The sequence below is a fragment of the Amblyraja radiata genome, chromosome 10 (assembly GCF_010909765.2).
Source record: "Amblyraja radiata isolate CabotCenter1 chromosome 10, sAmbRad1.1.pri, whole genome shotgun sequence".
Taxonomy (NCBI): domain Eukaryota; kingdom Metazoa; phylum Chordata; class Chondrichthyes; order Rajiformes; family Rajidae; genus Amblyraja; species Amblyraja radiata.
The window spans coordinates 6,816,073-6,832,028 of NC_045965.1; the positions used below are offsets into that span (position 1 = coordinate 6,816,073).

Sequence of the window (15,956 nt, forward strand, 5' to 3'; positions counted from 1 at the left end):
CCGAAACATTACCTATTCCTTTTCTCCAGGAATGCTGTCAGACCCGCTGAGTTACTCCAGCTTCTTGTGTCTATTTTCGGTATAAACCAGCATCTGCAGTTCCTTCCTACACAGAAATACACAGTGACAGGTACTGACTTACCTGTATTGATAAGATCTTGTATGTTTCTGAGGGTGATCATCCTGAATGTTTTTCTTTTTACTTTTACCACATGTGCACATTTTGGCTTTATATCATGCTTTCCATTATTTAGGTGACTTTCATTTACTTATTTTACATTTTGAAATTGTCTTCTGTTTTAATTTATCTTCTCTATATGTTTAGATAATCAGTGCTTCATTTAGCCAATCCAATTCTTTGTAAGCAAAGGTATTTTAACGTTAAAAATTTGGTTCAATGAAATGGTAAGCCCATGTAAATGGAAATAACTCTTATAATCTACTGTATACAGGACATGCAGAGTTAATAAAATATTAGCCAATATCTATTTAAATCTAAAACAGAAATGTGAAATGAAAAATTCCTTGTGTACATTGTGTACACGGAATTTTCATGAAATTGGGATGTGATGAATTTGTCGCCTTACTTCCTGATAAAGTCATGGAGTTACTTCCTGATAGTCATCACATCCCAATTTCATGAAAATTCCCTGTACAGTGTGAAAACAGGCCCTTGGGTCCAACTCGCCCACACCGGCCAACATGTCCCAACTACACTAATCCCACCTGCCTGCGTTTGGTCCATATACCTCCAAACCTGCCCTATCCATGTGCCTGTCTAACTGTTTCTTAAATGTTGGGGTAGTCCCTGCCTCAACTACCTCCTCTGGCAGCTTGTTCCATACGCCCACCCGCCTTTGTGTGAAAAGGTTACCCCTCAGATACATATTCAATTTCTTCCCCTTCACCTTAAACCTATGGTCGCCGATTCACCTATTCTGGGCAAGAGGACCTGATCTATTCCTCTCATGATTTTATACACCTCTACAAGATCACCCCTCATCCTCCTGCGCTCCAAGGAATAGAGTCCCAGCCTATTCAACCTCTCGCTGTAGCTCACACCCTCTAGGCTTGGCAACATCCTTGTCAATCTTCTCGGTACCTTTTCCGGCTAGATATATTCCCTAAAGTATTTTCATAATATATCCCAACATAAAACAAAAGTTCACATTTCCAGAAAGAACATCTGATATCTATTAAGAAACTGTCTATTAAGTATAAATAAAATGTTGCCATACATTATTCAATATTTGAAGGATCCCAGGCCACATGCCGACCATCATGCATTCCATTTAAACCTGCAACATCATCCTCCGCAAGGGAAAAGTGGAATACCTATCAGGTATAGTGAATAGTGTAGTGAATAGTAAGTTTCTTTTGAACCTGGAAGCTAGCAGCTCAGTGGCATAAAACAATGGAGAAACATCAGCTCACTTATTTAAAGTAATAATCTGAAATTCTGCTCAACAAGCAAATTCTACAGAGAATGATGTTGACATGCTAAGGTAATTTATCAAAAATGCATTAAAATAATGCGGGTTGCTGTGAAAAAACTTTAAAGTACAATTAGAAAACACAATTAGACAAAACAAGGTCCATCATACTCAAAGGCAGGATATGGATTTCTGCTTGCCATTCCCCACACACGGTTTTGGATCCTGCTATCAATTGAAAGTGGACTGAAATATTAACAGCTCACAGAGATTTACTGGCTCACTCTAGTCTGCTCTCCATGATCTACTGATCTACCGGTGATTGAGTCTACAACTGATGCAAAAAGCCTGTCATGTTCCTTCTCCGCAGTGAAGAAATATGACTGGCTCAGGCAAATATGAATAGGAAAATAAATGATTCCACCTGTGCAGTAACATCTCTGTTGTGATATCAAATCCTAATTCCAATGTTTCACTTTCCACAGTACAAATGTTTTGTATCAGTGATTCCAATTTGCTATTGCTAACACATCGCACGGTCAACTCTGTTTCCCCGTTGCATTGACCTTCTGTGCTCATTGTCACTGACATTCTGTGGCAGTAATTCTGTACATCACGGATACTGAATGCTCTGTTCCAGTGGTTACACCAGAGCAGGTGGAAGCCATCCGGCCCTTTGAATCCTGATCCATTTCAGTTAGCTCACGTGATCTAAAACGTACACGTTACCCACTCTCCAGAGGGCATTTACAGCCTTCTGGGGTGGAAATTTCAGATTCTCATTGCCATTTATTTGGAAAATCTGTCTTGATAGATGAGCTTTAATTTTTGAAGTTGTGCCTATTTGTTCTGGGGTTCACCAACAGAAGAAATAGCTAAGTTCTCCAGTGAATTCTATTGTCATTATTATCACAACAATAAATCCAGGGAATTACAGGTCGTAGAGTCTCACGTCAGTAGAAGGAAAGCTGTTGGAGAGGATTCTTCGGAATAGGATTTGCTTCCATTTGGAAGAGAACGGGTTAATTAGGGATAGTCAGCGTGGCTTTGTACACGGCAAATCGTGTCTTACTAACTTGAAGGAAGGTAATCGATGAAGATACGGCACTGGATGTTGTCTACATGGATTTTAGTAAGGCATTTGATAAAGTATTCCATGGTAGGCTGATCCAGAAGATGTATGGGATTAATAGCACATTACTCTTATGGATTTAGAACTTTCTTGGTGAGAGATCATAGAGGATTGTAGTGGAAGGACAATATTCAGGCTGGAGGTCTGTGGCTAATGGAGTTCCGCTGGGATCTGTGCAGGGACCCTGTTGTTTGTGACATACATAAATGACTTGGATGTAAAGTAGGTTCGTAGGTTTATTAACCTCAGCCAATCTTTACTGATATATCTACAGAAGCTTTTCACAGTCTGTTTTGTTTCCCACTTGACTACACTCGTATTATATTTTCCCTTTCCTTATCAATGCTTTGCTTCTCATTTGCTGAATTATGAAATGGTCCCAATTCTCAGGCTCATTGCTTTTCTTGGCAACATTATACCTTTTCGTTTGATCAAATACTATTTTTCTTGATAATAATGTCTGGAGCATTTGTCTTGTTCCTTTTTTCCCCTTAAAATTGCAATCAATATATTAATGTTTTCAATGTTAGCCTAGCTAGTTTACCTATAATGTATTTTTTTAATCCATCATAACCAGCTCTTGCCTGCAGCCTTTGTATTTTGCTTAATTCAGATTTCAAACTCAAATTTTGGTCTAAGTTTTTATATAAAACTAGATTAAGTGGGACCCGTTGGTCCCATGTTCACACGGGAGGGCTGGTCCCCCAATGCAATATTCCACCTCTCCACCAATTCCAATATTGGTGGCCGGTGGCGGGGGGGCTTTCTGGAGCGCTAGTATGGGTGTTATGGGCTGAAGGGACTGGTTTCCAGAGGGCTAGTATGGACATTGTGGGTCAAATGGATTCTTGGGGTGGCAGCGCAGTCACTCAAGCCTGATGTGCTGGCAGCTCACTCACGGCTGGTGGGATGGCAGTTGACTCACGGCTACTCCTTGAAGTTCCATTTCAAGCAGGGTGCAAGGCCACCGAATTCAAGTGCAGTTTCCAACCACTTGAAGCAGGGTGCAAGGCCACCGAATTCAAGTGCCGTTTTCGACCACTTCAAGCAGAGTGCAAGGCCACCAAATTCAAATGCAGTTTCATTCCATTTCAAGCAGGGTGCAAGGCCACCAAATTCAAGTGCAGTTTCATGCCACTTCAAGCAGGGTGCAAGGTCACCAAATTCAAGTGCAATTTCACGCCATTTCAAGCAAAGTGCAAGGCCACCAAATTTAAGTGCAGTTTCATGCCACTTCAAGCAGGGTGCAAGGCCACCAAATGCAAGTGCAGTTTCATGCCATTTACAGCAGGGTGCAAGGCCACCAAATTCAAGTGCAGTTTCATGCCATTTCAAGCAGGATGCAAGGCCACTAAATTCAAGTACAGTTTCATACCATTTCATGCAGGGTGCAAGGCCACCATTCAAATGCAGTTTCATACCAATTCAAGCAGGGTGAAACCACCATAAAACACCACATAAACACCACACACAGTTCAGTAGACATTCAATGTGTTCAGTTGATTCACAGCTCAGTCAGAGTCGTGACCTCTCCCTCTCCCATCTTGCAGAGACTGAGCCACACCCACACTTCCGGGTTTTATAATCCCATCCCCACTCCCACCGGAAGGGGCGTGATTGACAGGAGAGAGATTCTCAACATTTTTAAAACACTAATAACACTTTTATTTTTTATTGATGGGAAGAATTCTCTGCACCTGATGAGCGGAGAGGGATTGAGTAAGATGGCCAAAAATCACAGCCATGACTTCCGGGTTGAACATGGGTTGAACAGCTGTGTGTGAGCGTGGCTCCCGATTACTGCTCAAGTCTACACGTTTATCTTTGCTATATTTTTGAGATAACCCACTATTAAACACTATGAAGGGCTCAAGGCAGTATTAAGCATCTGAAACAGTAAGTAAAACGAGCCGTCGAACTAAAACCGGGGGAGAAGACAGTGAAATCTCAAGCAAGAGTGCTGCAGCTTTTGCACCGCTCCTGGAAGCTGGCCTTGAACTACCAGAGGATTTGGAGAGGCTTCGTTCAGCACTCCTTGCTGATATGACACAAGCAATTAACTCTGCCCTAAAAAGAGAACTTGAAGTGGCTTTGTCGCCGGAGTACACCAGTCTGGAGCAAGTTAAATCCTATCACGAATTGCATGATGAATGCATTCGCGAGGTTGAAGATGGCCTGAATGACCACAGTGACAGACTGGCGAGTGCCGAATCTGCTATAGCTGCATTACAGAGTGAAAACACACTCCTGAAAATGAAGTTAGATGACCTCGAGAACCGGTCGCGGAGATCCAACCTAAGGGTGGTCGGGATTCCTGAAAAGATGGAAGGCTCGGACCCTGTTAAATTTATAACTGAGTTTTTTGAAGAAGTGCTGGGGGCGGATTTCTTCCCAAGACCTCTTATGCTTTCGCGTGCCCGCCGAATTGGACCTATACCAACAGACGTCCCGAATATCAAGCCTTCTAAGCCAAGAGCGTTCCTGGTTCTCTTTCATTACTTCCACGATAAACATCGTATCATCACCAAACGGAGGCAGGAGCTGATCTTCCGAGGGCACCGGGTGTTTTTTTATGAGGACTTCAGCGTGGAGCTGGGGAGAAAACGTGCAACCTTTAGGGAAATAAAATCCCTGCTTTACAATAAAGGGGTTCGGTTTGGCCTCCAGTATCCTGCCCGGCTCCAGGTCACTCATAGATACATAGAAAATAGGTGCAGGAGTAGGCCATTCGGCCCTTCGAGCCTGCACCGCCATTCAATATGATCATGGCTGATCATCCAACTCAGTATCCTGTACCTGCCTTCTCTCCATACCCCCTGATCCCTTTAGCCACAAGGGCCACATCTAACTCCCTCTTAAATATAGCCAATGAACTGGCCTCAACTACCCTCTGTGGCAGAGAGTTCCAGAGATTCAGCACTCTCTGTGTGAAAAGGTTTCTTCTCATCTCGGTCCTAAAGGATTTCCCCCTTATCCTTAAGCTGTGACCTCTTGTCCTGGACTTCCCCAACATCGGGAACAATCTTCCTGCATCTAGCCTGTCCAACCCCATAAGAATTTTGTACGTTTCTATAAGATCCCCTCTCAATCTCCTAAATTCTAGCGAGTATAAGCCAAGTCTATCCAGTCTTTCTTCATATGAAAGTCCTGAAATCCCAGGAATCAGTCTGGTGAACCTTCTCTGCACTCCCTCTATGGCTATAATGTCCTTCCTCAGATTTGGAGACCAAAACTGTACGCAATACTCCAGGTGTGGTCTCACCAAGACCCTGTACAACTGCAGTAGAACCTCCCTGCTCCTATACTCAAATCCTTTTGCTATGAAAGCTAACATACCATTCGCTTTCTTCACTGCCTGCTGCACCTGCATGCCTACTTTCAATGACTGGTGTACCATGACACCCAGGTCTCGCTGCATCTCCCCTTTTCCTAATCGGCCACCATTTAGATAATAGTCTGCTTTCCTGTTTTTGCCACCAAAGTGGATAACCTCACATTTATCCACATTATACTGCATCTGCCAAACATTTGCCCACTCACCCAGCCTATCCAAGTCACCTTGCAGTCTCCTAGCATCCTCCTCACAGCTAACACTGCCCCCCAGCTTAGTGTCATCCGCAAACTTGGAGATGTTGCCTTCAATTCCCTCATCCAGATCATTAATATAAATTGTAAATAGCTGGGGTCCCAGCACTGAGCCTTGCGGTACCCCACGGTACCTCATGAAGGTAAAAAGCACTATTTCAATACACCAGAGACTGCCAAAAAGTTTTACTACTCGCGCTGTGGAGGTGACAGCCGTGAAGAACAATGACCTTTTAGGATATCCATGGCACGGCCTCCTGCGGCGGTGATCTTTGGAAGATTTGTTTATTCTTCAGTTTAATTTGTGGAATTCGACTGAGCTGAACTGCAATGCTACATATTTTGGGTAGTGAGTCGAGGACTTTTAGCCAGCAAAATGTAAATGTCTATGATTACTCTTTGGGATACAATTTTCACTTCCTTCTTTCTCGTAATGCTTTGCTTGTCCAGGGTTATCTTTAGCCTATATATCTTAAAAGTAGAATAAATGACTGTACAACTTTCAAAGAAGGGAGCCACCCTCAATTGGATCAAAAATTTTAGTTAGGGAACACTTCGGAAGTTTTTTGTTTTGTAATGCCTGCGATCATCCTCAGTCGGGGGAGAAGATCTAGGTTTTTGGGGGTTAAATTTTTTTTTTTTTTTATTATAAGGGGATGAGGGAAAGGTTTTGGGGTAATGGCAGCTCATTCTTTGATTGTTACAAATGCACTCGACTTTCTTTTTTTTTTGCTTTTTTCTCTTCTCTTTTTTTTTTCCTCCCCCCATTGTGGGCTCTCACATGCAGCCTTCGCGTGGTTCTGGATGGCAGACGCTGTATGTATTTTTTGAATCATATTTTGAAATATGGCTAATGGTGATATTGATGGAGGCAATCCTGTGAGGTTTATATCTTGGAATGTAAAGGGGCTTAATGGTCCGGTTAAAAGAGCTAAAGTTTTTTCTCACCTAAAACAACTAAAAACTGATATACTACTTTTACAAGAGACTCACTTAAGACTGCAAGATCATAAGTGCGTAAAACGTGGGTTAGTCAGATTTTTCACTCCAGATTTAATAGTAGGTCCAGGGGTGTGGCAATATTAATCAACAAAAGAATACAGTTTACACCATCTGACGTAGTCAGTGACCCTAATGGCCGGTTTATTATAGTTTCCGGGTGTCTTTTTCAAAAGCCTGTCATTTTAGTGAATGTTTATGCCCCTAATTGGGATGATGTTCACTTTGCAAATAAGGTTCTGTCATTAATACCCGTTCTGAACACGCACCAGCTAATTTTTTCGGGAGACCTGAACTGTGCTATTAATCCACTGCTTGATAGGTCTAGTTCTAAGGGGACACCTTCTGGTATGGCAAAGACCGTCTCATTGTTTATGCAACAAAATGGTTATGTGGACCCCTGGAGATTTCTGAACCCAACTGCTAGACAATTCTCTTTTTTTTCTCATGTTCACCATTCTTTTTCCAGAATAGACTATTTTTTTATAGACAGCCCCTTCATTCCTAGGGTTAAGAAAATTGAATATACTGCTATAGTAATATCAGATCACTCACCTGTGATACTGGACCTAGGCTTTCCTTTAAATATTAAAGAACGACCTCTTTGGAAACTCAACCCCCTTTTGCTTTCCAATGAAAAATTTTGCAGTTTTGTATCAGCTAACATAGACACATTCCTCGAAATTAATAAAACTGAGTCCGTATCCTGCTCTTTAATTTGGGAAACTTTAAAAGCCTACTTAAGAGGTCAAATCATATCTTATACTTCATACGCCAATAAAGAACGCAAGAAGGAAATGGAAACCCTGTTAAAATCCATCTTGACCCTGGATAGGCAATATTCTGAAGCACCCACCACCCAATTATACAAAAGCCGTGCTGATTTACAAACGAAATTCAATCTTTTATCTACTAATCAAACAGAACAAATAATTCTCCGGACTCGTGGTCTTTATTATGAATATGGTGATAAGGTGAGCCGGCTTATGGCTCACCAACTGAAGCGTCAATCCGCGTCACGGCTTATTCCTCAGATAAGAGGCATACACCAAGACATAACAAGCAATCCAAAAGAAATAAACAATACTTTCACAGCCTTTTATTCTTCTCTTTACACCTCAGAATTCCCCTTGGATACTATGAATATGGGAACTTTCTTAGACGATTTGGAAATACCCACTCTGGAATTAGAAGACGCAGAAAATCTAGACCAACCCCTTGGGCAGGAAGAGATTAATAATGCCATTATGGCGATGCAGAGTGGTAAAACCCCGGGCCCTGACGGCTACCCATTAGAATTTTATAAGAAATTTAAGGATAAGCTCACACCTGTTCTTTTAGAAATGTTTCAAGAATCTTTGGAAAAAGGTTCATTACCCCCCACTCTTTCACAGGCTTCTATTTCACTTCTTCTTAAAAAAGACAAGGATCCAACTCAATGTGGATCATACCGCCCCATCTCACTTTTGAATGTAGATGTAAAAAGTTTGGCGAAGGCGCTGGCTTGCCGTTTAGAAAATTTGCCAACTTCACAAAATAATCTCAGAAGATCAAACAGGTTTCATTAAAAATCGTCATTCCTTTTCTAATATCTGCCGATTGGCCAGTGTGGTCTATTCGCCCAGTGCTTCTCCGCGCCCAGAGGCTGTTATCTCTTTGGACGCGGAGAAGGCATTCGATCGAGTGGAGTGGCCATATTTGTTCAGAGTCTTGGAGAGATTTGGATTTGGCAAAATATTTGTAGCCTGGGTTAAGCTATTATATCATTCACCCTTAGCATGTGTACAGACAAATTATTTGCGATCTGATTATTTTCAATTAACACGTGGCACTCGTCAAGGCTGCCCATTGTCTCCGCTTCTTTTTGCGATTGCAATTGAGCCCCTCTCTATTACACTTAGGTCAACTACATTATTCCAGGGCATTAGGAGAGGAAACAGGGAACATCGTGTGTCTCTATATGCCGACGACCTTCTTCTTTATGTGAGTGACCTTACAGCCAGTGGCCCTGCAATTGTGTCCTTGTTTGGGACTTTTTCCAGCTATAAACTAAACATCCAAAAAAGCAAATGCTTTCCCATCAACCTAGCCCTACAGATCCAACAGGAAACCCTGCCCTTTCCCATATCTCAAGAAGGTTTTGTATATTTAGGAATACACATCACCCGCTTTTTCACATCCCTGTTTGCAGCTAACTACATGCCTCAAGTTAGCCAAATGAAGGCTGACTTTGAGAGATGGCGTAGTCTGCCACTCACTATGGCTGGGAGAGTGCAGTCAGTGAAGATGACTGTACTTCCCAGAATTCTTTACTTGTTCCAATGTTTGCCGGTTTTCCTACCCAAGTCATTTTTTAACTCAGTTAACCAATCTATAACCTCCTTTATATGGGGTAACAAGGTTCCAAGGGTCAATAAGTGCACTCTCCAAAGAGGTCGTGAAGTAGGTGGACTGGGCCTTCCTAGCTTTATTAATTATTACTGGGCATCCAATATCCAAAAGATATTATTCTGGCTCCACCGACCAGATACAGACTGGTGTCTGCTTGAATCACAATCATGTTACTCCTCGTCTCTCCCAGCTTTAGTATATTCCTCCCTGCCATTGAAACCCTCTAGATTTACATCCAACCCTGTCGTACTATCCACCATCAAAATTTTTAACCAATTTCGTTGCCATTATAAGCTTACATCAGCTTCAGTTCTGGGTCCCATTCATAGTAACCATTTATTCCCCCCCTCTACATTTGACTCAACCTTTCGACAGTGGGGTTTGAATGGTCTTATGTGCATTAAGGATTTATACACTAACAACATATTTGATAGTTTCGACTACCTACACAAAAAACATGGCCTCCCACATAATCATTTCTTTAAATATCTTCAGGTTCGCCACTTTGTCATGAAAAAATTTCCTTCTTTTCCTGATCTCCCTCCTGTCACAGTGTTGGATAAACTCACTCTTACCTTTGCAAATAAAGGACTGATCTCTGCAGTATATTCTCAATTGATGTATTTAGGAGATCAAAACCTGAACAAAGTTAAAGCTAGGTGGGAGGATGACCTTGGTATGGATCTGTCTGAGGAATGCTGGACAGAAGCGCTGAAAAAAGTCCACCCCTCGTCATCATGTGCTAGATTGGGGCTCATACAATTTAAAGTTTTACACAGGGTTCATTTAAGCAAAGCCAGGCTTGCTAACATATATCCAGGGACGGACGCTGGCTGTGACAGGTGCTCGTTCTCTCCAGCCAATCTAGCTCATGCATTCTGGTCTTGCCCCAAACTTGTTAACTACTGGGCAGTGGTTTTTAAAACCATCAGTGAAGTCCTTGGGATGACAGTGAGACCTTGCCCGCTTGTAGCTGTATTTGGTGTAACAGATAAAACCTTGGGTTTAAATACAACCCAGTCTGATATCATTACATTTACATCACTTTTGGCCCGTAGAAGAATCTTGCTGGTCTGGAAATCTACCACTCCTCCATCTGCCGCTGCTTGGCTGGAAGACGTCATGTTTTTTTTTAAGGTTAGAAAAGATTATATTCACATTGAGGGGGTCTGTGAAAAAGTTTTATTTGAAATGGGAACCCTTTTTATCATACTTTGAGGGTCTAAAGGAACTACCTATTGACTGAGGGCACTTGACAGTAAGTGGGGATCCGCCTTTATTCTGTTTTGTTACTTTATTATTGTTAAAAAGTGCATTTCATTTTGTGATATATTTGGATTGTGAAAAAATAAGCTGCCAAGGGGTGTTTAGGGAGGGTGGATTAGGGTTATTTTGTTTATATTATTATTATTATTACTATTATTTATAAAAAACAAAATGGAGGAAAATGTAATGCCATACATCAGATGCACTGTGAATTTTTTTTTCCCCTCCAATAAAAAACTATTAATTAAAAAATAAAAAATAAAATAAAAAATCACAGCCATAAGTGGTAGCGTTTCATCTAAAATCAATATACAGTACAAACAGGAAGTTGTCAAGTTTAGACTCCATAGATACTGCTGCACCCGCTGAGTTTCTCCAGCTTTTTTGTGTACCTTCGATTTTCCAGCATCTGCAGTTCCTTCTTAAACACTTAGACTTTTAATCGTTGCTTTATTTCAAACCAACCACCACCAACCATTTGCTGTGCTTTATTTCTATCCAAACACCACCAACCATTTGCTGTGCTTTATTTCTATCCAAACACCACCAACCATTTGCTGTGCTATAGTTCAAACCAACCACCACCAGTCATTTGCTGTGCTTTAGTTCAAACCAATCAGCACCAACCATTTGCTGTGCTTTTATCAAACCAACCCCATTTTCATTTTCAAACCACATTAAGGGCACTCAAGGTCAGTAAAACAACACTCACAGTTTAGTAGACATGTGTTCAGTGTTATTCACAGCTCAGACTGAGAGAGGTGGCCCTCTCGCTTCCTCCATCTTGCAGAGCCTGACTGAGGCACTCAACACTTCCGGGATTTATAGTCTCTCCGGAAGGGGTGTGGCCTTCAGGAGAGAGAATCTCAACATTTTTTAAACAGTAATAACTCTTTTATTTTTCATCGATGGGAAATATCCTCTTGTCCTGCGCAGCGGAGGGGGATTCTGAGTAATATGGCCAAAAATCACAGCCGTAAATGGCAGCATTTTTTCTAAAATCAATATGCAGAACAACAGGAAGTGGTCAAGATCAGACTTTTAGTAATCTATATTATGGAAACTGTCCATAATTCGAAACAAGATTATTTATTGGAAAACTGTCCAAGGAAAACTGTCTTTGTTACGCGACTCGCTGTCTTTAGTGGCCTTGCACCCTGCTTGAAGTGGTAAGAAACTGCACTTGAATTTGGTGGCCTTGCACCCTGCTTGAAATGGAATTTCAAGGAATAGCCATGAGTCAACTGCCAGCCCACCAGCCGTGAGTGAGTGTTGCCAGCACAACAGGCTTGAGTGACTGAGCCGCCAGCCCAAGAATCCATTCGGCCCACAATGTCCATACTAGCCTTCTGGAAACAAGTCCCTTCAGCCCACAAAACCCATACTAGCACTCCAGAAAGCCCACCCCCACTGGCCACCAATATTGGAATTGGTGGAGAGGTGGAATGTTGCTTTGGGGGACCAGCCCTCCCGTGTGATGCTGGGACCCAACGGGTCCCACTTAGTCTAGTATAGACTATATAATCTTGTAGTCACGATTCCCAAAAGAACTCTTAACTACCGGTTGACAAATAAATCCTTTCTCATTACAGAAGACTGGATCTAAAATAGCCTGTGCTCGACATGGTAATCTAAAGCAACTGTTAATTAATTAATTGAACACATTAGTACTGCTCATTTGGTTTACCCAGTCTATATGTCGTTTTAAATCCACTGTTAACATTGTTTTACCGTTGTTACATGCATCTCTAATTTCTTAATTTATACTACATTTTGTATTACCACTACTGTTTGGGAGCCTCTATACAACTTTGAGCAATAGCTTTTGACCCTTGCTATTTCTTAATTCCACTTCTAGATTTGTTTAATTAAGATTCATTCCTGCCACTGTCTTTGCCCCATGTTTTGTTATCATGGCTAACCTACTTTCTTTTCCATTTTGCCCATCTCTTCCTAAAGTTAATTATTACATTCCCAATCTTTGTCACTTTGCTATCACATTTCAAAATGGCAACTAGATCTTACCTATTTAGTTCTATTCACGCCTTTAATTTACTCATCTTATTAAAGATACTATTTTCCCAGCTAAGGAGTTTTTAAGTTTGTTTCTTTACCACTTTCCCGTGCTCTGAGCCCAACTGTTGGAACACTCTGATGTCTGTATACACTGCTCCTTCCTGGATCGTTCCCATCCCTCTCCAGCACTATCATTAAATCAGGCACCAGGTAGGTAAACATAGACATAGAAAAATAGACAATAGGTGCAGGAGTAGGCCATTCGGCCCTTCGAGCCAGCATCGCCATTCAATGTGATCATGGCTGATCATCCCCAATCAGTATTCCGTTTCCGCTTTCTCCCCATATCCTTTGATTCCATTAGCCCTAAAAGCTATATCTAACTCTCTCTTGAATACATAGGCTTTGGGACATACTCTTGATTGAAGTGAATAATATCCATCTCCCTATCAATAGTTCCCCAATTACTACTATTCTTCTTCAATCACCGTATCGTGGATGACTTGCATCAACTCCAATTCTGTGGGTTTTGAGTTGCCAATGGGACTCATAGCTGATGCTATCTGACCCGCTGAATTACTCCAACTTTTTGTGTCTTCTACCTTCCTCAGATACACGCCCATAACGGCTCACAATCCTCAGAAATGTCTTGCAATCCTTGGAAACTGTCAGAATCTGGTTGATTCCATGCAAACATTGTGTCAAAGACTTGATAAAATAACATGGTGGATATATAATGTACTGAAGACAAAATGGTGCAAAGATAATGAATAAAAGGTAGCACTGCGACATGCGCATTTACTTTTGTATCTGATTGTATGCTTGATTCAATTAATGTGCACAAGGACGTATATCTCTTCCTCTAGCTTCACATTTCATTCCTCTTCTCTCATTATCTTACACCTTTTTGTCTCCTTTTTTAAATCTCTAGCCTTTGTCCACGCATCTGCCAAGCAAAGCCATTTAACCTGCTTCCGCCTACCACTTGCCAGGCTCTGTCCTACCCCCACCACTTTTCCAGCTTTCTCCCACCTACTATAATCAGTCTGCAGAGGGGTCCCGACCCGAAACGTTGCCAATTCATGTCCTCTAGAGATGCTGCGTGACCTGCTGGAGTTAACCCAGCGCTTTGTGGATTGCTTACGATTCCAGCATCTGCAAATCCTTGTTTCTCTGAATGTTGCAGTCAGGGTTTTCATGCTTTCTGTCAGTAACTTCACTCATTTTGTTTCAATTCACTGTGCGAATGGTCACGATTCTTTGGTGATCATGCTTCCCCCCCCACCCCCCCCAATGATTCTGACTCGATGCTATGTTAATGCCATGTGCCAGTGATTAATGGTCTTACAGTCATTGAATAGCAATTGATCTTTCTACAGTCTATCTACAACTAAACATTGATTAGGAGATACTCTTTTAATGTTAGGGGCCTTAATCCCCAAGGATGTAGAAAAGATTAATCTTTAATTTGGGAAAGCTGCAGGAGCATCTATAAAATTAATGTGAAATAAGAAGAAGAAAACATGAAAAAAAAACGTACCTGGCAATTTTCCCAAATTCTTTCCTTCTTTGTAGATTTTGGAATGGTGACAATTCCATTCTTGATCAGAAAATAATAGAATTAATTGCCAAAGGAAAATAGTTAATCACTTAAAAATATTGACTTTAAACTCTATCCTCAGTGAACAGTTTTGAAAGGAATAGTGCTTTCATTTAAAGAACCCTTTTCCCAGCTACTAAAATAAGATAAGAGTTAATGATAATGGGTTCAGATGGAATTTTGTGGATTTTTAAAAAAAATGATTAATAGTTTTATTGAAATGTAAATTCTTAATATTCTTCTAAGGGATCAAAGATATGGACGTTGTTTCAGCCAGCAAGGTGTGCAAGGTTGAGGGAGTTTGAGGTGGGCAGAATGAGGCATGCTCCCCCTCCAATTATAGTCAGAGAAATATGTGAGGTTTAGGTCACGTGCAAGTGGTCACTCTGAATCTTGTCCCCCTGAAATTAAACAAATTTAAATTCACGTGTATGCTCCTGCTCAGGACTATTACGCTGCATGCAGAAGCGTTAGCAGGCTATACACAGTAGCTGTAAACAGCAGGTCTGTTTGAAAATACAAATCAAATGATGAAAATTCACCACCTGGAGGTGCCCATTCCAATACCATTTACAGTAAATAGTCAGATTTGATGCATAGCTTTAATCTTCAAATGTTAATTTGAAAATGAAAATTTGCATTTGATATAGAGTACAATTCACTGAGATATTTCTATGTGGCCAGACAATATGCATGCATAGGAAATACATATTTTACTGTAATGATTTTATGACCTTACTTTAAAACAATCTGAAAAGTTAAATTTCAAATTAGATCATTTGCGTTCCTCAATTAACTGCTGTGTTTTCCTTCATACCAAATAGAATATTTGATTTTGCACTGTTCGCAACATCATATTCCTAAAACATGAGGAAACTATGCTAAAGTATTCCCAATTTATGTGAATATCTGTAGTCAATTCTGAGAAAATTTGCACTGTAATATTTAATTTCCTGCACCGATCAAAGTTCACCAGAGTGAAGATAGGGCCATGCTCAGCTCCCTTACCATGAAATTCCACTAAAAGTGCAAGAATATGGCCACTCCTTAATACAAAAACAATGAAGAAGACGTGAGTATGACTATTTCTGTTATGAAGTAATCAAATCAGAACATCAGTGGGAATGAAAATTTCCTTCCGTCACCCATTCCTTCATTCCAGAGATGCTCCCTGTCCCACTAAGCTACTCCGCATTTTGTGTCTATCTTAGGTTTAAATCAGCATCTGCGGTTTCTTCCTACACTTAACTTCAAGTAATCTTCCTTATTAGTTCTGGAGCATTTTCCTTCAAAAGGATCCTTGGCTTTATATTAAGTTCAATTTTGTATCGTGAAAATGACGGATGTTAGTGTTGTAGTGTGAGTTTTAAAACTGGAACACTCCGTCTTAGTTATTATTGCAAAGATATTGTAGTGAAATACAAATGTAACTATCTCACCTGTAACAGTAATCTGTTGCTCAGCATCCTAATGCCTGTTTTTCTGATGCTCGAAGTGAAACTGGCAACTTAGTATTAATTATAGCCAGCTCTTT

The 15,956-nt window shown here is 40.9% G+C and overlaps 1 protein-coding gene across 2 annotated transcripts in view; it reads right to left on the reverse strand.

Moving 5' to 3' along the window:
• The window catches only part of LOC116977478 (uncharacterized oxidoreductase ZK1290.5-like), a 115,774-nt gene that overhangs the window by 9,724 nt on the left and 90,094 nt on the right, over positions 1-15,956 (reverse strand). Inside the window, exons 6-7 of one of the 2 annotated variants that reach the window (XM_033027935.1) lie at positions 14,363-14,422; positions 1,239-1,335 (exon numbers count right to left, since the gene is read on the reverse strand). In XM_033027935.1, coding sequence (XP_032883826.1) covers positions 1,240-1,335; positions 14,363-14,422 — 156 coding nt within the window. In that variant the 3' untranslated portion in view covers position 1,239. The remainder of the gene's footprint in view (positions 1-1,238; positions 1,336-14,362; positions 14,423-15,956) is intronic. The other variant, XM_033027934.1, reaches the window with a different exon arrangement.